The sequence below is a fragment of the Anopheles arabiensis genome, chromosome 2 (genome assembly GCF_016920715.1).
Source record: "Anopheles arabiensis isolate DONGOLA chromosome 2, AaraD3, whole genome shotgun sequence".
Lineage (NCBI taxonomy): Eukaryota > Metazoa > Arthropoda > Insecta > Diptera > Culicidae > Anopheles > Anopheles arabiensis.
In genome coordinates, this window is record NC_053517.1 from 31,446,234 (window position 1) to 31,469,977 (window position 23,744).

Consider the following 23,744-nt stretch of genomic DNA (forward strand, 5'->3'; position numbering starts at 1 on the left):
GATGCATTCAGAGAACAGAGGATGAGAAGGGCGAAGAGAAGGAAAAGCTCTCGAACGCTCTCACCAAAACAAACCATCCAATTATAAACATATCAGCGCTAATAAATGAGCACAGATAACACCGCCCGATAGCGATAGCATGCCGAGGCCCCATAATCCACCAACGCGTACGAAGGAGCACCGTCCGTTTGGGGGCCAGCCACCCCGAGCAACAGCACAGGGCACAGGTCCCATCCAGTAGGGCCACCGCTAGCCTGGACAACAACACAAAAAAAACATCACTCCAACAACCCAAAACGAACTGCAAACGACTGCGAACGACACCGCGAACAACTTTCGACAGCCAGAGCGCGACCAGGATTCGGATCTCCGTGACTGTAGCACATCGCCATCCATTTCCCCACGGGGAGCGAAAGGAGGACGCCATTCCTAGGAAAACGGTGACGACGATGGCGCCGTCTCTGGCGGAGAGTTGGAAAAGCTTTCGCTTCGATTCACTCGTTCATTCCGTTTCGCCTCGCCCCCTGTTTCGGGTTTCGGGCAAGTCGACAGTCAACAGGTGAATCCTCCAGTGCCCGCAGGATTAACCCGTGCGACACGGTACGCGGAGCGAACAGTGCCTGTGCGAGCGATGCCAATGTCCTGCAGCACAGTTGGCCGGCTGCATGAATTGGCAGCCGCCCGGGGTGGCAAACGACGCGAAAGGGTAATAAAATGGCTTGTAAATTTCTCACGAAAATTTTTAACGCTCTATCTGTTTCTGCCACCTGCCTGCCTTTCGTGCGAAAGTGCTTTTAGCGTTTGTTTCACTTTTAACTCTTGTTCAGATCTAATTTGTTGGTCTCGCAAGTCTTGGCGTAATTGAACCGTAAATGTCGTAGAAATTAAGGCAAATTACGTTCGCTAGCACCGGGGTACGGGCGAAGTGTGTTTAAGGTTTGTTTGAAGCGCGAGGAACACAATCGTGGAGTTGTGGAGCAATAACATGCACATACGTTTCTTGCTAAAAAGATTTAGTATTATCATTTTATTTAGTTTCTGGATTGTACTAATGACTCCAAACATGTAGGAGGAAATAAATAAATAAAAACATAATTAGATTAATAATTAGATTTGTAATTAACAAAATTATATTTTTTATTCTAAACATCTCCTATGTTGGCAAGTTGTTGAATCAAAAACTGAGGAAAATTATTCTTCGCTTTACCTCAGTTGTGCAGCAACCCTTTTTAGAGAGTTTTTTTCACAAAACTTCCTCCATGGTAACAATCAATCCAGAAACATTCTCAAACTGCACGGGGGCAATAAAGATATTTAAAAACGAAACAAACACGATCATAAAATTAGCACACTCACTTCAAACAATGTCATAAAAACAGAAACGACTGCTGCATGACTATCTTCGCACAAGCCGCAAATGTTGATCCCGACAAACAAGGCTTATGCCACCAATGTGCCGTATCGCTTCCAGAGCTGGCCAGCATCACCCCGCGGCACACACCACGACACATTGCACCGCACAACCGTGCGTGACCCTAACTTCGTTCGGTTCCGGGAGTTTGGCATTTTATGATCCCAGGAGATTATTATTATTATTCAATTGTCTACGTATTACCGGAACCGCCTCGTATCTATTTTTTAAAGGTTTTCCTTTCGCAGCGGTTTTACGATCGTTGCGAACAGTTCCGGTTCCCAGCGATAGTTACCATAGTGGCCCGAAAATGTGCTTCGAAAGGGAATGGGAATCGATGCGCACTTTTTTTTTATACGCCACATCCTTCGGAAATAAAAATGTAACGTTCTGTAGCGATCGATTGGCAGTCGTTTCTGGCACGGTGGAATGAGGACAGTTACTACATAACTCGGTATTTTTATGATCTGTAAGACGCGATAGGCAGACTTGTTATGAGGGATGCAGTCCACATCAGCTACAATGTAACAGCAATTAAATGTTTCAGCTGCCGTTCTAGACGGATGCCTTTTCTGCAAGAATATAGTACATTTTTCGATATGCTGTGTTTTATGAAGAATGGGTTATGATATAAATGTGGAAATCTAGTTAAAATAGGACAGAGTTATGGTATTTCTACGATTGTCTTTCTGAGTTTTTTTTTGTAACTTAAGTTTGGCTAGAAACCCTGCCTCACTGCTGAGTGACAGAGAGCAAACAGTTGCAAGATAGACGCACAGCTTGTACTGCGAATTGCATAACTTATAGTTTATATGGTGTGGGCATTGCATACTCTCTGGGGGTAAATAATGTAAATATCAAATCGAACATTGGGAGATAGAAGACCTAAATTGTTATGTAATACAAATATGGCCGAGGTTCGAATCCAAAACAAAGCATTTCCCTGCTGCAAGGAATGAATATTAAAATAAATTTTAAAATATGCCTATAAAAGCTGCATAGGACCATCCTCACAGGGTAGCGCCAACAATGAAGAGGAAATTGAAAGAGGATACCTTATTATTGAGTAAGTAACACACGCTTTTGTTCACGAAACATTCATTCAAACATTATACACTTAAACAAAACTATACACGAAATTCATTGCCACTAATAAATAGTGTTACAAAGGTTATTATTATGAAACAGTTTTCTAGGCTTCTAGATTTGTATCTATGACGATTTTATGATTTTTTATTATTTTTGTTTAAACATTGATATCTGACAAGTTAACAAAGCGTGAAACCTACGATTGAAGAAAGGAAACAATGTGCTATAGAACCAAAGAATAGAGTTATATCAAGTATTATCATCAAATTTAGCAAGTCAAGAACTTATACGCTATGCAACAAAAAAAATCTTCATTAAATGTTTGGACCAACGATCAGAATTTTTTTTTTCAGATTTTAAAAAATGTTTAAGGATTTGACTTTATTCTTTTTACACGAGCAACTTATGATACATGAAGAAACGGCATAGAACAGTAAAAATGAAAACACATGTTTTGCACAGGAATTTAAAAATGTTTAATTGCATTGCTGAAATTCATATACACTTCAAATGCTAGCCAATTGGATTAAATTTTTAAAAATGATTGCCTTATAATCAGAGTCTGTTATATTGTGACATGTTCAAGGAAATGATTGGAAAATAAGAAATAAATACACTAGCGATTACCTTTATATCAAGAACATTGCTTTATTTTGTACTCTTCTATACCGTATTACACAACACTGCTAAATATTCATTGGTTAATTCAGAGCGGAAACATAAAGTGATCCGTCCATCTGTTGTCGTTTTCGATCGTCACTACAAACTAACTACTGCTCTAATGGTAAAATGGCGAACACTTCACTGCCAGCCAACAGCTGCTCCTGCGCTCGTATGTACATCGTTCTCGAGGTCGCCCCGCAACGCGTCCTTGGTACATTGCATCCATCGTGTCCTCAGTGCCGCATCGTCCGCCGCCTAGTGTCGCGTCGCGTAGCTAACGCTTGTGGCAACCGCTTTCGGGCGGCCGACAAACACACTCGACCCACCGTACCCTAGGCCGTGCGGTGCTGGCGGGGGCACGGGCGGAGGTTTCCGTACGGGCGCCGTACCCGGTCCCTTGTAGAACCGGAACCACTTGGGCGGCGTCGGCTTCTTGTAGCCCCCGATCGGAACGGTCGGCGTTAGCTTGACGATGCCGGGCTTCTTGGGCCGCTGCGAGGTGCCGGTGGAGGCGGCGGCCGGAACGGGCAGCTTCCAGGGCGCTGGCGGATATCGGTATGGCGGGGCCTTTTTCCTGAATTCTGTAAACGAGGTCAGTCAGAGTGGGTGGTCGTAAGCGTCATCATGATCGGGGCGGCCCGGCCTCCTTCCATCTGCCATTCGCACGTGTGATGTAAGTCGTGTCTGTACAAGTTCAAGTTGCTCGAGTTAGTTCGCACCCTCAATATGTACAGTATGTTTGCGCCACCTGCACACAATGTCAGCGTGTGGTCAGCATCGGTATGCAATGGAGACAGACAGCCAGTAAAGGGGGGACGGGGTCGGAGGAGGATAGTGGGAGAAGCTTGCCATTACACAACAAACAGTCGCTCAATCAATCAGCATACCGTGCGGGGGGCATACCAACGAAACGGGTCCGGGGGTCGCCATCCGGGGGAGGATCACAGTTATTAACGACACTTTGCAGCGGCTCTGTGCTGTGACACTAAAAAGTCAATCGCCACAGAGCATAGCTGCCACAGCGGTGGCAGTGCGCGACTGCAACAATCGAGCGCGACCGATGGCCACGCGCCAGAAGAGGAAGGCGATCTTACCCAAAGATTAGCGCGTTCTTGCGACGACGAGGAAGCTAGCAGGGTTTTGTGTGCGGGTTTTACTGTGGCGGCGGCGGCACACCTTCGCCGAGTGGCGCGAGTGGACAAAAAGGAAGGAAAACCACCAATCAGCCCCCCCCCCCCTCAAAGCTCGCGGTCGGTTGGCAGCACGCGATTGCGAAAGAGCTGCGGCGGCGTGTTACGGTTTTAAAATATAAATACCCATTACCGCATACGCCGATGCCCACCATTCCCCACGGCGAACATATGAGAGGCTTCGGTTGGCGGCTCCCCTAAACATGCAGGAAGTGAACGGGGAAACCCGGGGAACCGGAGGGACGAGGTGGACGAGCGAAAAATTGCGACCGCTTGTGACCTTGGGCAAACGCATATGAATGTGACGCTGGTGAGTGCTGTTGCTAGGGGGCTGCTCCATTAAAACCGAAAACACTGTCCGGGAACACACGGTAAATGCAGTGCGAATGTTGTGGGCTCGGGTTGTAGCAAACGGTGGATGGAAACAAACCGGCAGAGCCCGACTTCCCCTTTGCCAGAACGAGTTAGAGATCATATTTACACAGGAGAGGGAGGTGCAGGTTAAATTAGCGAAGGTGGTCAGTCGGTTGAGATGGAATTTCGATTAGAAGAAACCGTGCGGGATAAAACCGATGTCCCTGTCCCCTGTTCACTCGTATCGCCGGGTCCCCCATTTCAACATCGGCAAACGCCCCCCCCCCCCCCAAAACCCCGAAACCCAATTAAACATGTCAAACCCGTAACACTTAAATGTCATTTATACAATAATTTATTAAGTTACCAATTAATTGCTATGTGTAAAGTATCGTACAGAAAATGGGGGAAACCATCAGGTGTTACGGAAACTTCAATCCCACTCGCTCACACCGGCGCTCGGACGCACCTGTTTCGCGGACATTCTAATGCTCGCTCTCACACACATTCGCTCAACACACACACACACACACACATTCATTTAGCCTAGCAGACACACTTAAAGGATTGCATTTTGTACAAAAAGGAGAAGGAGGGGGGAAAGGGATGAAGGATAGTATTTTAGGAGGGCTATACAGGTTACAGCTGTGTTGCTCTGTTGCTAAGTAACTGGCGCCGCGTGCGTTAGACGTGCTTGCTCGTGTTTGCTCTTTGTACAATATGTTCAACGGACCGGGGTTGGTTTGGTTCGTTTCCGCGTGTGGGAGTGGTTTCTGTTGAAGGATTGCCCGTTTGATACTGGTTTGGTGGTGGAGGGTTGGGTTGGTTCTGTACATTTTTGGGGGAATCGGTTGTGTGGCTTCGGGCGGCTGTTGCTGTTGGTGGCAGCACCGGCAGGGGTGTTGGTGTTGCGGTAACCTCTACTAATAAATACTGTCCGGCGGATTTTATTCCACCGTGGGGTGTGGTAGTGAATCATTTAACTGTCTGTGTTAGGGTTGATCTCCTAGCGTTGCTATCCTATATCGGAGGATCCTGATCATGAAGGAACCAGCAGCTAATAACGATTTTGAACGCGCATTGCATTAACTGTAACACTAGCGTAAAATGTCCGATGCGTAGCTCCACTCATCGTTTGAATCGGGGAAGTAAGATACCAACAATGAGCTTTTCCATCTGACAGTGTGACAGTGTGGAAAAACTGATCGGAATAGTACTCCCACGGACACAAACTTTGAGCCTTTCCGGCTACGCAACGGCGACTTTCCGGGTTTTGTTTGAACAACAAATTTGATATGGCATCAAATTCATTCCTATGCACTCTTCTATGCGATCTAAAACTAATCCCTAACCAACAAAAGCAACCAGTGCTAGACGCTATCCCTGATCAGTGCGCGGACGGTGTAGTGATGGACTGGTGGACTATTTTGCGTACTTCGCGCGATGACCCTGTACCCTGTTGCCTGATGTGTGACGCATTTTGCGTTTCTTAATGATTTTCCAACTCCGTCTGCGATGTTTTTGTTTGTTCATGAAGGATAGTTGTAAACACCCTATTCTACGTCTTGCTAGCAGTAAACGGTCTAAAGCAGAAAGATACTTTTGAATACAAAATCTTCTATGTACAGCTAACAACAGAAGTATATCGATCAGTTCACCGCATCATTCGGGGCGCAAACCACACACACACACAAAACTACAAAAACCCTCACTGACTTAGTAGAATCGCAAATTTCGGTACAACGCATCTGGAAAATGGTAAGAGAACACACGTTGGACAATCGGTGCATTGGCGGTAGGATTGAACGCGGGAAGCAGGTTTGGTTTTTTGTACAGGGAGTTGTTTTCGCATTAGTCACATCCAAATCTACTCGCAAACACACACACTTATATGTATATAAAGCATCCTAGTGGACCCGATCGGCTGATGGGTTTTCCGGTCGGCTTGGGTTTTGGTTTGGGAGATCGCATCATAGATCCCTTTACCTTCCCCATCAGTGCCCACCAGTAGGGTCCGCTTGCAGTGTTGCATTGTTGCAAGAGGAATAGGTCTATTGGAGCACGGTGCTTGGATTGCTTGGAAGGAAGCTGGAGGGAACGAGGTGGTAGGATGGATAGTGTTGGACGGGGAAGGTTGCGGATGCTTCGTAGGACGTAGGACGACTTAGTAGTAATCTAGACGGGGGAGCAGATTCAATGGATGAGTATCACGTTACGGATCCGTTGCGGCGCAGCAGCGCCTAAGCGTTAGAAACGCGGCTACACAGACGCGTGGTTAGTGCTGCGGGAGGTACTACGGGGATCAGCACGCGGTTGGTTAAAATAGGTTAACAGCAAACTAAGCGACGGAATAGGTAGCGGGACAGGAGCGGGTAGCATTGTGTAAACTATCCGCCCGGCACGCCTGTTTAGTTAGATGGCAATCTGAAGAGAAACGGAACTGGCCTGTCGTGTGGCCAGTGACGCAGAGCTGCCACGAGTAGGCGCATATTTACTAGAAGAATTCCTTCCCACGTTTACACATTGCACATCTCTGCCGGGAGGAGGGGGGTGGTACTAAATGCTTTCGTTCCACGGATGTGGAGGGCTTGCTGGTTCAGTCTGCATGCGATTAGTATCAGGCCGAGAAGGTCTCCCGGCCAAGCGCGTTCCTAGCTCATTAGGGTTGGAATTAATTGAAAGCTTCGGCATGTGCCGTTGTTGTATTTTTTTGGGGTTAGATCGAAAACGCAGCTTGTGCGCGTGGTTTATCTATCTTTGCACCTATGTACATTGTGCGCTGTCCCACGGATTGTTTTGATTGTTTCTTTTGCCCTCCCTCCTCGTGACGCTTGCGTTAGGCAAACATTCGATCTTTTTTGAGGGTCAGGCCACGGCGTGTGTGTTCCCTCGCTTCGCTTACACGCTTTCGTGGCGAGCATCACGGCGGCAGAGATTTAAGGTTAGCATAGGAAGGAAGGGTAGCTTATTAGTGGCAGAACGATGCTGATGTGGTAGTAATTGTGGTAATAGTAGTAGTAGTAGTAGTAGAAGTAGTAATAGCAGCATATCACAAAACAGTTATTCGTCTAAGCGACGAACCCCCTATTATTGGTCGGCAAAGAGGCGGTGGGGGCCAATGTGTTAGTGGGTGTGTGGTAGTAGTAGTAGTAGTAGTGTTGCTGTTTTGCCCAACGAAGGTGCCAACGCTCGAAATTATTATTCGTTCTTACTCTGGGGCGTATTCGGTGGCACGAAACCGTATCCGGAAGCACCAACAATCACTCCGCTCGACTCAACTGGAGCATCGGCGGGCGCTGGCGGGAACACAACGGGTCCTGCGGAATTGGGAACGAGGGAAAAGACGTATCCATTAGAATGTAGTAAGCAACACAAACTGTAGTCCAGCGTATCTAACAAACAAACAACCAAAATAATCCTTAAACAAACGCTAATCTCCCAACACTAGATAGAAATTCTCTCCTTTCCGATGGGGAGGATCACCCAACGGGGCAACCCGGCCGCCCGTTCACTCCAAACCACTGCTCCACTACGACTATCTACAGCTGTCTGCCGGTCCAATCTACTGCACAGGCAATAACACTCCGAGCCACCCTTAAATGTCAACTACCGTACCGGTTAACCGTATACTTAGCGCCTTGTACGGTGCCGTCAAATGCAAATAACGATCATTGCTCGCCCGACGGCAATTTAATGCGCGATGCTGTGTACGGTTCAGCTTTTCTCTCTGCCATTCACTGCCTTTTTCCGATTAGTTTGTCCAAATTCACAACACAAAACCTCACACACACAAAAAAACCCGTCGTTAGCCGGGGGGTGGGGGATAGGGAAAACCGGTCGGCATGGATAGAAGGTAGGGAAGGGAATGGAAAAAAATGCGCGGGAATGGGACGAACTGCAACTGTGCGCCCCTCGCTAAAGGTCACACACTATGCTACGGGTCCGATTCTAGGTGTACCGGGTGTACCGAAGACAGCTCAACTTATGCTAACAACTACAACCGTCAGCGGGTTTGGGTTTTGTTGGCAGCCGCGTAAATCACACTCCCGCGAATGCGATGCAAATTACTGGTCCCGCGTGCTTACGTCAAACCTTGTTTGGGAACCTTGCCGTGATGGTGATCGGTGATCCATCCCTCGCCCAGAAAGGGGAAGTCTGCAATCGTTCCTTCGTTTCGCTACACTCCTGGACGTAATAATAGAGCTCGACTCTCCCGCGTGTCAAGATCGCGCCCGAATCGCGTCCCTTTGCCACGAAACCCCCATTCGTCCCACCCACACCGGAAATTGTAAGCCACTCACCTCGGTTCTGTCGCGGATCTCTGATACCAGCGTTCAAAGTACCTGACAAATCCTGTCCACCGAAGGCGCTCGGTCCACCGAAGTCACCGGTCAGCGAGGCGAGCCCGAACTGGGACGTGTGCGGGAAACCGAACCGTTGGCCGGCGACGGTGGCCACTGCCAGGACGAGGGCGAAGAACACGGTGAACTGAGGAGAAGAGGAGAGATAGAAAGAGAAAGAAAAGAGAGTGTGAGATAAATGATCATGGAAAACAAAACATCACGATCGTAATGATCAAAAGTAGAGCTACAGTACATAGGAAAAGTGGTGAGAAACAAACAAACAAAAAAACAGCACACAATAATCGAGCAGATGAGATGATGCCGCAAATGATGGGTCAATTATAGACCATTTCGCGTTTGGGAATGGTTCACAGCAAATAAAAAAAGAAACGAAACGTGTTGCAAGCTCTTTTCGCCATACCCAAACGATAACGTCACTATCAAAATAAGGTCAAATTAGACATATCTAATCCCCCACTGTTCGGTGCAACGGTAAGAACGAAAGATTGCAATGAGCGATAGCAACGAACGAGAATAGCTGTTAATGAATTGTTAGCTAACGAAACCCCGACTGTCCATTCAGAATAAATCACTCGCTAGCGCGGAAAAATGATAGCTTTTTTGGTTGTAGCCGCTTGCCTAAGAGAACAAACGAACATTGCACCAAACACTGCTCTAATTGAATAGATGATAAACGGGCTCTTTTTGGGCAATTTTCACCACCACGACCGGTGGTCGGTATCGCGCTCGTTTGATCGCGCGCACACCCAATTTATGCGCTTAATTATGCGCGTTGGATTGATGGTGGCGCATCGGCGCGCTGCGTATGATGAAACTCATTTAATTAAAGAAAAGCCGTTTATTGTGCCCCTAAGCCGGGCCCATCGGTACTCTCGGTTCGATCGTTAGCGAATGGCACGAGATCGAATAAAAGGGGATCAATAAAAACGAGGGCTGACTGAGCTGACGGGTTTTTCGATGGTCACCGTTTCCGAGACGGAGGCGCACCTGAAAGGCACCCATTAGGCAAGCGTGATGATTAATATGCATTCAAATGCACACCGTTTCACGCGCTGCTAATTGTTGCTATCCGGGCACAAAAGCTCCCGGAACAGCATACGGTTCAACCCTCTGAATCGGTTCAGAGGAAACCGATCCGTATCGACAGGCGTACAGAAGAGCCGTACGCATGCGATGATTTGCCTATTCTTTTTACCATCTAAGCTGCTCTTTACTGAATGGGATTTGTCTGCCGCCGCCGCCGTGCCCGGAAAGACTTGTTGTTGGTTAAACTTTGGCTTTCAATTTGTTCACGTTTGGCGTTCCACCGGTCCACCAATGCACACGCTTTTTGTACCAGATCGATCGCTCTCCGGCCGCTTGTGTGCTGAGGGGGTTTTCGTATGTTGCGTATCGCGGAGCCGGGGGCCGATGCTTTCCGCGATGACATAAAACCCAGCCAGCCGGTTAGCGATGTGTGAAAACCGATTTGCGGATTGGCAAACAGTGAAAACGCCCCGCGAAACAAAACACGTTCGATCGAAGCTCGCGCCGAAGGCTGGGGATCATAAACTGGCCACCTGGCCGTTGTTTTGGGTGAACTGGATTTTTGGGCCTCCATCCCCGACGGATCGGCCAATTTGGCTGGCTCATTCATGTGTGCGCGAAGATCTCACTTTCTTTTCACAAAGCCCATTAACTCCCGCTCTCTTGCGCGTATCGAGCTGATCTGAGACGCCGGTTCCCCTTCAGGGTAGTACCCGTTGTATCTGTACGGATGTGTTACAAGTACGTCCAGCTGGAGTACGGTTTTGTGTGGACAAGCGGGAGCTCCGCTAGATTGGCGTGCAACCAGTTCCGACCAGCTATCGACTGTCGGATGTTGAGCGAAAGCGAAAGTCACATAAACCCGGGGTGGACGGGCGGTATCCTCGGAGTAGTCCGGTTCCGTGCAGTCCGATAGGAAGTGGGGAAGACAACAACGCTCTTCAAACAAACGAACGCGACTCGTGCCACACCGGTTGCAGGCTGGAGCCAGTGCTCACATTCCGTTACGTCTATTGCTGCTACAGCTTCGGGCAGACTGCGCGGGCTAGTGGGTGGGCGAAGAGCGGAGGCACCAGATCTCCGACACAATGTAGCACGTGCGAGTGTCTACACTAGCTCGGTGTGCTAGAATTGGGTGAGTAACGTACAAAGAAAAGAGTAGAAAACACAGCTCTAATGCTGCACGATCGATCTAGTTTTAGTTGTGCGCTCCTTCCTCGTTTGGGGTTGGTCGGGCAGGGAGAAGGGCGGCGCTAAAATGGTGACCTAGTTTGCCTTTGTGGCTACAGCGCGGGGTGGTCTAATTTGCCTACCAGATATTCTAGTCGGTGCACAGCACCGGAATCGTGCCAAGAACGACCGATAGCCATTGCTTTGTGTGCGCGAGTCTCTCGCCTGACGGTATCTGCTCGTTATGCCATAATTCCGGCGCGCACCAGTTACACACCGGGCAAAAGCAAGCAGAGACAGAGCAGCGGGAATGGTGCATAAAGGGAGGAGGAAAACAACACCTCACATCCAGATAATAGTGCCTGGCGGGATTGAGAAATTGGTTAGGGCTGCCGCTGGTAAGCGTCTTGTCTCGGCCCCTCCATCATCCGGCAGCTGCTAGGCGACGACGGCAAGTGCGATAAGTAGCAGCTTTTTAAGGGATTCCACCTGGAGGGCTACCATGAAGGTGAAGCGTGTGTGTGTGTGATTGCTACCAGCCCTCCTCGAGCAATCGAAACCATTAAGCGCCGAAAACATGAAAGTGAATGCGCAGTATCACACACACAGAGGCACAGAAACTCGGCAGCAAACCACGTGTTGGCGCTTGCGTAACAAATGATGTGATTAAACGCTAGTTGGGGGCCTAGAAATAAATTCTACCATGAGGCAAAATATCGCACTAGAGGAGGGGGATGGAGAGCTTTTTCCTCCTGTTTGTCAGTTTCGCTCGAATCGTTGCGAAATTCTTCACTGCAAACACACACACACACAAACATACCACGACTACCGAAATCTGATGATGATCAATAGCCCGAGCCTTAATTGACAGACGGACCCAGATTCAGTTCGGGTGTTGCGCACACGCGGTGAAGTTGGCCATTAGTGTGCCGTCTCGGGGTTTCGTCGCTTGCCTCCACTAGCGCCTGCGAGGACGCACCATACGCTCCCACATGCGTGCAGGAAGGATACCGAAACTCCCATTTGGTTGCGTCTCCCATTTCCGTATCATCAACAGCAACATCAAACCCGGGACCGAGTTCGTTCTAATCGTGATCGAGCTGCCACGGGGAGGGCAGGCAGTTTGTGGGGCACAAGTTGACACTTTGACAGGTTACAGCAACACACCGGTACAGCACAGCGTCGATCGTGATCGGTGGCAGTAGAATTCCCGCTTGCGTTCCCCTCCATTCCATCCCATCTTCAACATGAAGCATGAAAGTGATCATCGCCACCGACCAATATTACCCTGCCTTCTCAATCTCGGGTGCCTTCTCTTTCTCTCACTCGTGCCGCCTCGCAAACCAATACTGTGTGCGGCCCCTGGTGCTGGCCTCTTACTGACCGTCGGTCGGCACCGGCCAACACGATCCAATTGCATAATATTTCATCTTGAGGCCTGCCTGGGGTCTTGTAAAAACTCGCCCGTCACACCACCCTCTTGTTGATGTTGATCCGCCCGCCGCCCACCTAACACGAGGAAGGAATCTTGTTCAATTCTGCTGGAATTTCATCATTTTTCAATAAAGCTCTTTTTTATTGTCCCTCCTCCTTCTCCTCCCCCTCCTCCCCTCTCAAGTCTTCGTCTCCCTGCCTGCCAACAGCCCGTGTTAACTAAGTGCGTCACGGTGAAGTGGTAAGATGAAACAACAAAACACGATCGTTGCTGCACTTTCATAGAATGACAGTCGTCGACTTCGAAGGCAATCAGCAGCAGCCAATCCAAAGATCGCGGTTCGGGTTGCTTATGAGCTGGTTAATTTTTTGGGAAGCGCTCACGGAAGGGCACTCCGGTGGTGACCGATACCCGCCGACTGACCTACATTGGGCAAGGTCTCTGTTGTCCGCGCGACGGTTGGAACGGTTGTTGGTGCAGCGGCAGCAGGTTCCGCAAGTGCATCAGAGCCGACAACCCGACCGTGAGCGGAGACGCAGGGGCGGAGGGTTTGATACCGGCAAACGTTAATGACATTCTTTTGCTACAGAGCGCGCACAGCTACTTGGAGGCGGACTCGGTTGACTTTGGCCTGTTTTTTGCTTCATTATGTGCGCTCTGTACTTTACGTCACACGCGGTGTGCTGTTGTTTCGAGCGCCTGAATGTATACACTTCGATTACGATCTATTTATTACCAGCTGTTCTTGTTCCCCTCCCTCGACATCTCCCCCTCCGGTCACAACGGAAAGCAATAACTCATATATTGCCCTTCCACAGCCCTACCCCGTCCCGAATGGTCGTTTGGCAAAGTACAGAGAAGAAGAAAAAAAAGGCACCCCGATCGAGTGTCGTTAATAGAGTCCGTTAGTTGGCAATCGAGCTGCCATCGAACGATGTGTGATGGGACGGTTGTTAAAATCCCATGGCCAGCATGTATGTGTGTGAGCCGTTTGATCGGGACGCAAAGTGGATTGAGAAACGCCGCCAACCGTAAACTTGTCGCATTCTACGTTACTTCTGTTTTTTTTCTTTTTTTGTGCCTTTCGTTACGATCATCAATGTCTTGTTTGTCGCATTTTCAGGTAGCGCCGAGCACTAGCCGAACGAATCGGGTGCTATTTGCTTCGGTGCGAAAATTATGCAAAAACGCTCACAACGACAAAACGACACACTTGTCGCCGAAAGCGACCAAGCGAGAAGTGGCGATCCTGGCCAGGCGGTTGTTACCGTTTCGGACCGACCGTTTCCTGGAAGGAAGCGGACGGCACATGACGACACTAATCCGGCTGTGCCGCGAACCACTTTCCATACTTTACGCGGAACACGCTTTCCGAACCGGCCGCAACAGTCCAGACCATGGTCAGCCGGCGTGATTTCCGTGCACCAAAAGCTCACCCTGTGTGACAGCTTGACAGACCCAGCGCGGTCTTTTGCAGCTATTATTTGCACAGCACTCGCGCACTGGGTCGATCGGTCGGTCGGTCGGCGCCTCCAGTGGCCAATTGTCACAGCGCATTTTGCAAACCTCAGAAACCAATTGGCCACACGAGCAAAGCGGCTTCAAAGTTCGCTTCCCAGCCGTGTGTGTGTGTGTGTGCCGAAGCAAACTGGCTGTGGGCCGAACGGACGGTCCATTTTCCCAGCGCACGCGGCCCCGCGGTTTCGAGTGTAATGCATTTTAATTGGCTCCGGCACTCCGGGTTTGATTGGCCAGCCGAGAAGAGGGTGAAATGGGGTTTTGCAGGGGGGAGGGGGGGAGCAAACGGCACACAGTTTTTTTTGCAGAGCCCCTCCCCGATCAGCTGTGCAAACTTGACCCACAAACCACTCTCGAGTTGTGTGTGTGTGTGTTCGGCATAAGTAGAACCCGCCGCTAGTCAGCCAGCTCGAGCCAGCTAGCTCGAAGCGCCGATGGCTGCGGGAGGGTGACGTTACTTCAAGCAGATTTTCCACTCCACACGTAAGCGGTCAATGACAAGCTGACGTGAACGTTTGCCTTCTTCATTTACGAATTTTCGCCCAGCCGTCGATCACGTACGACGACGCCACCGCCGCCAGAGACGGCCGGGCACGGTGGAGTGGTTCAAACTTCATTTAAATCTCCGGCGCCGCGTATCACACACCTACAATGTTCACACCCACCCACCCCGCAGTACGTTTTTGCCGTTGGTTCCGTTACAAAAGATTACGAAACCGTAATTCGGCCCGAGTGCTTCGAGCGCGGGTCCAGTGCGACACTCTGGCCCACAATTCGGATCGGATCGAACCGCCGAAGGCCAGACGTTGCCACCGTCAATCGGATGCAGGGGTGCAGGTTTGGAAGGAGCGCACGGTCAGGTAGGCTTTTAATGATCCGCTCCTTGCTCCGCTCCGGTTCCTGGCGCGCACGAACGAACGAATGTGATGAGAGGCCCCCCGAGCGGCCACTCGATCTCGCGCTCGCGTCCTTGCGCGTGTAAACGCTCACGAAAGTCAAGGTCCTGTATGGAGCGATGCGCGGGTCCATCTTCAATTCGACGATCATTTATCAACAACGGCAATAAAAAAACGCACACAAACACACTCAAAGCGGTGGTGGGAGAGCAATAATGGCGATTAAATTGTACTTATGCTGCTGTGCCTTTGCCGCTCCTTTCGCTTTTCGCGGAGTGTGTGTGTTTCATGTCATTTGCTCCACTATCTGTCACTTGCAACAGGTCCACGATCGATCACGGTGGAACTGTTTGGTTGTTTTTTATTCCTCCCTCCCCAACAAATCATTAATCTCCATCTGTTCAATCACACAGAAGCAGGTTCTGCTGTGCCCTAGAGGTGAATAAACGTAACCGGAACGGCAAATGTGGTTCTCCGCTGTCGGGGCACGGAATGCAAATGTTCTCGGACGCAAGATGTCCCGCGCCGCAGCATCTGGCACCATTGCTGGCCGCCCTTGAGATACATTTACGTCGGCTTAGTGTCGTGTTTGCGCGTTTCCCGGTTCAAGGATGCTTGCTACAAGCCGGAAAGATGTGTGCGTGTGTGCGTGAGCGGTTAATTATAACGGCTCGGGCCCAGCTCGGAAACGGCGCTCAGATTAATGCAGCTCGCAACACGTTACACGCTTGCATTTACAGCATCAAATTAAAATCTCCCTCCGCCAGGTGTTGGTCCAAGGGGGGGAAGTAGTGCCACCCTACCCACACTAACCCTTGTGAGCGCGATAAACAGCAAACGATCGCGTGCGTATTTTGCTCGTACGGCTTGCGTTAGAAAATAATTGTCTTCCATAAGGGGGGGATGGTTTTTTTCTGCAAAGTGCAAGTTACAGCAAGAGAAAGGCAGGAGAGGAGGAAGGGGACGCAAAATGGCCAATGCGTTTACCCGGGCCGCATCTAATTGAGGAAGTACACATTCCTGCCCAAACTCCCGCCAGTGCAGCAAACACCGAAACCAGTTGCGTCATTAGACGATTTGCTTTGGCCGCGTCCAATCGGTCACATTGTGTCCCGGGTGTTGCGTACGGATCGATCGAACGGAACGGAATTTTAAGCAACCGAAGTATCCGAAACAAGGGCCCGCGATGGGAAACCCTGCCACGGGCACGCAAAGAATGCCGTGCGCTATAAATTATAGGGACGTCCGCACACGCGCCAGCGCGCCGCATTGCGTGGCATTCCGAGCCTGAAATCGAAATCGAAATGGAAAACGGGGCCAGGAAATCATGTGCGCATACACACACACAGACACACACACACTGTGTGGGCTGTCTTCTTTCCCAAGCGGGACCGGACATGGTCACCGTCCGAACTGGGGCACGGTCACTCTGGTTGCGCACCAGAATGGGGAATGGGCTGCGGCGATGGCGACGAACGTGTTCAAGCATTAATTGCCTTTTACAGCTGATCGCTATCGCACGCCGCCAAAAAGGTGTGTGTGTGTGTGCGTGCGACCGATAGCTTTCGAACACTCCTTGCCCGGGCATGCAGATTCTTGCGCGTGCCGCGCGTCCTCCATCACGTTAATCAAATCGAGCAGAGCACTATGCGCAACACAGCTTGCAAATTTTTGACGTAACACTTCATGCGCTGGATTGCTCTCGGGATTCGATTGTCGGGTCGGCGGACGAATGCATTGTTGTAATACATTCGAAGATTTATGGGCGTAGTTTTTCCATGTGTTTTTTGTTTTTGTTTTTGTTTTACTCATTTCATTTCGTTTCTTCACCCGGGCCACTAACCTTGCCTTGGTCGGGGCACGTACTTTCGGAATTGAGTAGTGCAGTAGTTTGCGGCGGGGGGAAGAATCATAAAAATGCTACGCGCATACGCGTTCATCGTGCGAAAGTCGAACCGAAACTCCACCGCGTGTAACGCTCGAATTTGTGCAGCCATGCCAAGCGCAGGTGGAACCGAATTTGGGCGCGATTGTTGCTTCGGGAGAGGCTGATTATATGGGGCGCGTTTTTCCGCCAGTGCAGCAAAACAAATTGCCAGCTAGGGCGTGTGGTTGGAAAAAGATGAGACGTCTGCAGCACGGCACGATAATGAACTCAACGCAAACGCCGTGCAAACGATAATCAAATTACTACACGGCAGCCCAAGCACACACAATAGAACAAAACAAATGCTCCCAAAATGTGCAGCTTTGGGGCGGGGTTGAGAAAATCATGATATGAAGTAACAATTTCACATTTTCGAGGACGGCACACAATTTCCTCCTTCGACTTCGACGCCGTAAAGGCCAACCGGACAGGAAAGCGTACGAAATGGAACGCCCTACAGCCTTAGGGAGAATGCAGCACATCATCCAATCGCGTCCAATCGCTGCAAGCAAGCTGTGTAAGCTCAATTTCAATATCGTTCACATGGTGTGCTTGTGCGGAAGTTAGCTCACAGCCTGAACGACCAGGGACGGATGGAGCTGATGCGGATTGCGTCTTTGGCGCTGCCGATGTCGATGAGATTCCCTTCGATCGAGTGTAGGTGCTGGATCAAATTACTGTCATTTCCTTCGCCACGTTTCATTCCACACCACCTGTCTGTTTACATCGATCGCAAGCCACCCATTGCCATCGGAGGGAAAATGGCAGTTTTCTGGTGTGCACGTTCACCCCGCAACAGTCGCGGCCTAATCCTCATTTACCATAAACTGCCCATAATTAGCCAGATAAAAGGGAAAACTGGAAATCATTAGCCTCTTCGGTGCGACCACTTGAACCCCCCTCCTGCAGTTTGGCGCAAAGGGTAGCACTTCACGATTCCACATCGCAACTGTTTGCTCCAAAGTTACGGGCCCATTCGTACGGGTGTGAAGGCAAAGGTTCGTCGCTTAAAACGCGTGCCCGCGAGTTGAAGTCTTTTGTGTATGCATTCATAAACGGTGCGTCATTGTTGGGCGCTGCTTCACGCTTCGAATGATCGGTACGGACCGCACGTTTTTAACGCGATTATCACGCATTAGTGCCGGGAGGTTGATGTTTTTTTGGGTGCATGCCACGCTTCGCTGTATATCTAAATGGTGCCCAAATTATCAATTTAAACACACGCTGTTTAGTAAAGCAACTTTTACTCTGGCCTTTAAACGTGTATGATTTATTCAATTATCTGCCGATTATTTGCATCTTATTGACCGTCCCTGCAACGAGTGGTAGCATACTGTCTATTAACTGCGGAACCCATCACATCTTACGATCGCTTTGTTGGCATCTGCAATCTACTCAGCTGCAGTCATGCTTCCGTACTACTGACCCAACAGTAGCGGCAGCGCGCTTCCTCTCGTGCTGCAAAGCATAGCGTCATAAATTGTGACGAATCAACCCCGCAGTAGGGTCTGGCCCCGATGCCCTTCGTGAAGTTGCTGGCGGCAAAATTGCTACCGAAAGGGAGGCACACTTTTTCAAATAGATTTGTTTCGTTTGGCTGCACACGACCGTCTAATAATAAAATCAATGTCAATGACGCATCACCTATCGGATCGGTGTCAGCTTCCGGAGGGGTGGGAAAGGGGGTAGCAGGGTAGGTTGTAAGGAGAGGCCCACGGAACGTGAAGCGGCAAAGTTTTTCCGCGCGCGCGTTTTTCGGGTGCCCCGCGGCCGGCCTAATGTGCCTTAATTAAGAAAGATACAGCGATGGAGATGCGTCGCCGATTCGAAGCGGTTGTCATGTGTGTCGAGTGCGTATCTGTGCACGAAAGCACACACACACACACGCGTTAACACCACACCGCCTGACCTCCATTTTGAACTTGCGACGATCGGAATGTAAGCGCGACCGCGACCACCACCACCACCACCACTCCGTTACTTGAAGGTCAAACGGACTCGAAGGCTACGGAAAACCGTCCGCCTCGCTGATTCCATAATGACAATTAACGGCTCACTCTCGATTTTGTCGTGGTTTTTTTGCTCTTCTCTTCATCTTCTGCTTTTTTCGTTTTATTTCATTTCGGTTTCCTCCCTGTTCTGTTCCCTTCCTTCCTCCACCTAGGGGCCCACAAAGGTCAAAAACCATCGCGGATCGGTGGTGCTTGCTGGGTAAATGCTGCCGAAGCGCCTCGCGGAAACTCGCATCCGAGTGCAACCGTGGGGCAGTCTCGGTTTAAGCGCGATGCCGTACCAAGAAGAAAAAGGGAAATCTTGACTCCGTCATCCGATGCATCGTGTCTGTATGTGTGTGTGTATTTTTTCTCTCCACTTGCACCTCCAAACCGGTTCCTTACACGTGCTCTTTACTGCCGTCGAACCGGTGATAGTAGATGCAGGAAAATAAAAGGGAAAATTAAGTCCGCAGCGCGTGCCGCCGCACTGTTTACCTGTTTTTTATTTTCTTTTTTTGTGTGAGGCACTACGCACCGCATCATATGATGCTGGGTACCACCGCACCAACCAGCGCCACCTGGATGTATTATCGTTTACAAGTGACACTTCCCTACGTTGCGTGTATCTACTGCCGGACCCTTCTCGTTATTCCGCTGGCATTCGGAAGCATTTCTTTGCCCTTTTCGAAAGCTCCGCGCAGCGATCGTATCAATCGAACGGGAAACGTATAATGGCCGGTTCCGAAGCCGAAGACGCAGATGCTTCCGGTGTCATGTCGAGGCAAAGGAGAGAAAAAAAACGTTCGGCACGCGGCCCACAAGCGGTATGCTAATTAGAAATTATTAATCAAAATTTCCCTTTCTACGTTTCGGAGCTGTGTGGGATATACTTCACGGAGCGAGCCCTTTGTCACCTCACCTGCATGAAATATGGTACCGGATTCTAATAAATTTTGAACCCCAATTCCAAACCGGCCGTGTACGATCGAAACCGAAACCGTGTCGGGACGGTGATCGAGATCAAAAGTGTGCTAGATTGCATTAGGCCGGCGGGAATTGGTGTCACCCGCATCAATGGTGGCCAAACAGAGTTAATCAAGCCATGCTTCTGGGGGCGGGGCGCATGAGAACTGAAGCCGGACTGGAGAGAATGAGCCCAGTGGCTGGAAAATGATGTTTTGCAATGCAAAATTGGCACCCCCCGATTGCCACCGATCTCAAGATCAAATAAGATACTGGAACGAGCGCCGCGTTCGGCCGAGTTGCTAAATGGCCATAAATCGGCATTATTGTGTACAAAACGGTGGCAGCCTGCAAAATTTGGCTTTGGAACAAAAATGGCCCCGCTAGACCGTTCGGGGTCTGCTACGACGCCAAACATCGAATCGATGGCCAACTGGCTCATCAAACCCGCTCTGTTCCTTTCTGTTCTCCATTATGCTCAACCACCCAGCCCCATGATAAACAACTGCCAAACCTGTCTTTCCGGGCCATGGGCACATGTTGGTGTGTGTGTGTGAAATTGGTGTGCGCGTAAACAGACAAGTGAAACAGACTAACCTTACAACTAGTTGTTGTTGCTCATGTTTTTGTTGTGTTTGATCATGTTTCATGATTTTTTTCTTGCACTTTCAAGTGAACTTCGTTGTTTACGGCCTGTTTGCCGTTGATTGTTTACAGCGATCGAGACGGGTCGATCGCAAAATGGGAAACCTTGGAAAAAAGGAAATCAAACCAATTGGGAGGTGCAATCCCCGGGAGGCGCACGGCAACTCTTCTCATGCAGCTTGCATCTATGAAAATCCATGAAAATGAGCCAATTTCGAGGGCGGAGAATTTAATAAGCCAAAGGGTTAACGCTATCCGTGAACCTTTTTGTCTTGAGGGAGCGGGAATAAACGGCATCGGTTGGAAACGCCCGCTTCCGGTGCACAATCAACCGGCGCCACAATTTGGGACTGGGAAAACGATTGTACGATCGCTGCGAATGAATCGACCCGCGCGCAGCTGAGATTTCCCGAGTACGTCGTCCCGTGAAACGTGGCGCGTTAAGGTCAATCTGTTGGCGCCAAGCACTCCGTTACCTCGAGCATGCGGTACGGTGCTAGCAATCGGTTCGATCATCCGGGGGAGGTGTGCATGAATGAGGTCTGCCCTCGCCAACTGTTCCCCGGAAGTGGCCGCTAATCGATCGATCGTTCCCTCATTGAAAGCGTCGATTCAGTTTCAGCTTTGCACCAAACAGGTGAGTGCCTTCCCGCCCTAATGGGCCCTGCTCTTCTTATGCCATTTTTTGTGTGATTATTGCTATCGTGCACACACAGCCACACAGCGATCAATGCGGTTTCGGAAGGATGAAAAGACTCGCGTTTGGCAGCGCTCACGTCACGGCAAAGCTGAAGATGGCTTCGCTGCGTGCCGGACTGGTGTTTGTTTTTCGGGCAATTTCATCGAACCATCGAGCTCACGCACGTACACACAACAACTAATCACGCAAACACTGGTACAAAACACGCACGCACGCACACAAATACACAGGAAAGACAAAATGAGCGATTAGGAGAGGAGTGTTTCTCCCAAAAAAAAAACAAAATTAGGAAACAATATACAGCATAGAGAGTATGAAGAAAACCAAACAAAAAAACATAAAACCAAGCCTATCGGCTATGTTGCGGTGAAGATGGGCTTCAGTTCATTGGGTTTTGTGCCACAAACTGCTGAAAGCAGCTTCCCCTTTTGGCTGCTGCTTATCACTCTTCGCTGCCCGGCTTGCTTTGCACCGTGCCTTTACCGTTTACCGTTGAGCAGAGGGCACATCGCTCCCCACACTTCAATAGCAATGGAGCAAAGGGAAAATTGACGCAGCATACGGGCCTAATATCACCAATGAAACCGCTGCTTAACCGTTCGACTTCCAACTGTTCAACAGTTTCACTATTTTACACTTTTTACTCCATTCACAAGCCGACAAACAAACGTCTGTTTTACACTTAGTACGCTACCTATGCCAACAACTACAACGTTCGCATGACAAAAAAAAAACTTACTAGATTCATTTTGATGATTGGTTTGTGTGTTTAAACTTGCGGCAATCACTACACGAAGGTATCACAGTTCACTCTTCCGGCCGTTTCTCGGGACACTTGCTGGAGTTGCTGTACACACGATCGGGTGACGTGTTGGCGAGGTGGGATGGGGAGTGGAAGGCACCGGGAAATCTGAGTTCACACAGGCAAACCTTTCAAGCTGGGGGGGGAGCTGGGTAAGACTAGGACGGTGTGATCCTGGCTGCTGAAGCACTGAGCGTGGAATGATCGGTCGGTAGCCAGCGTGAAGTGATTTTATACATTCGACCAGTACCAGCGGGGCCGCGTCCGTCGGCCGCCCAACCCGCTCAGCAACGAAACGGGTTGAAGGGGGGAAGGCCCCAGGGCTGGCAAAGCACGCGCCAAATCTACGCTCCCGCCGCCCGTTCGGTTTCGGTTCCGCGATGAGCTGCCGCGAGAGCGACGAGAGCGAGCGCGAGCTTTCAGTCAGCCCCCTCAGCTGTGGCGATTCTGGCCGACATTGTGAGTGATCGAGATGGGGGAAGCCGTGGCTTTCGGATCTCGGGTGAGAAATAGAGAGACCCCAGCAAGTGGGAGAGCTTTGTGAGCGGCCGCTTTGTTTTTTGTTGTTGCGCGAGAGCGAGAGAACGGGTATGCGAAAAATCAGGAAATGCGCGAACACAATTTAATCACCTTCTTGCCAGGAGAATTTAGCAAGCGGATTGCAAAAGAGTAAGGAAGTAAGGAGGTGGTAAATTACAGACACTTTTTATGCTACTAGCAGCAAAAATAATACACACAAAAAGCTTGATTTTTGCTCGAATTCATTACCAGCGTATATGATTTAAAATTGGCCGATCGCTGCTCAAAATGTTTACACTCCGAGAGAAGACCGAACGATCGTGAGAGCGAATGTGCGCCATCCAGTGCACGATCCGGCCAGCCTATGGCGTACGTGACTTCTAGCTCTTCGGAAGGCACTATAGTCTCCCCCTTTGCCGTTGCCTTGAAAAACGTTCTCGACGGCCATGCATGGGGGTTCCAGATCCAGAACCCGGATCCCCATACCGCCGGAGTAATGGCAGCAGTCAATGCGCCCGCCGGTGCTGTGAGACACAGTAAGCAGTTAACAGGGCAAGAGTTAAAGCATCAGAGTATACGACCTTGAAGCCCAAACTTCCCTACGGAAGGCACATTAGAACGTACATGCTGTCCCGTGTGCGGTTGACTGGATTGTGAGTGGCGGTTCAATCGAGGATCGTCCCCGATCATTTTTCACTGGTAGTTAACACCCACAGGGAAACTACTTCCTCCCTTCACGTCTGGCGAACGTGCGGAAGTGTGCATGAGCCGTTTGTTCCTAGATCCGCGTTCCGTTACACGTTCTGTTGATTCATCGAGTCGAACTGTCGGGTTCTATATTGGCGGAGGTGTTCAGCTACGTTTATCAATTCGTTCGATCTTCATCGTCTCTCAATCGTGCTGGCAGATGTAATGGGCGTTCCCAATATAAAGATAGATCATAGATAGCGCAGATATCTCAGCACGGTTGTCAGTGGTATCTTACTTCCATCAGGAGGGTAAACAAGACGTCATAGTGCTACATGGAGTTTTAAATAAAGCTATCTAGAGTTATGGCCAGAGTGACTTTAACTGTGAT

At 49.8% G+C, this 23,744-nt stretch overlaps 1 protein-coding gene across 1 annotated transcript; it reads right to left on the minus strand.

Moving 5' to 3' along the window:
* Positions 1-3,059: 3,059 nt before the first annotated feature.
* On the minus strand, positions 3,060-22,369 carry LOC120895320 (proline-rich receptor-like protein kinase PERK13). Its single transcript, XM_040298556.1, has 4 exons — positions 22,085-22,369; positions 9,009-9,195; positions 7,920-8,024; positions 3,060-3,744 (listed from the first exon to the last, which is right to left on the minus strand). Exons 1-4 carry the CDS (start codon positions 22,091-22,093, stop codon positions 3,419-3,421), a joined length of 627 nt encoding a protein of 208 aa, XP_040154490.1. The 5' UTR covers positions 22,094-22,369; the 3' UTR covers positions 3,060-3,418.
* Between the last annotated feature and the right edge of the window lie 1,375 nt (positions 22,370-23,744).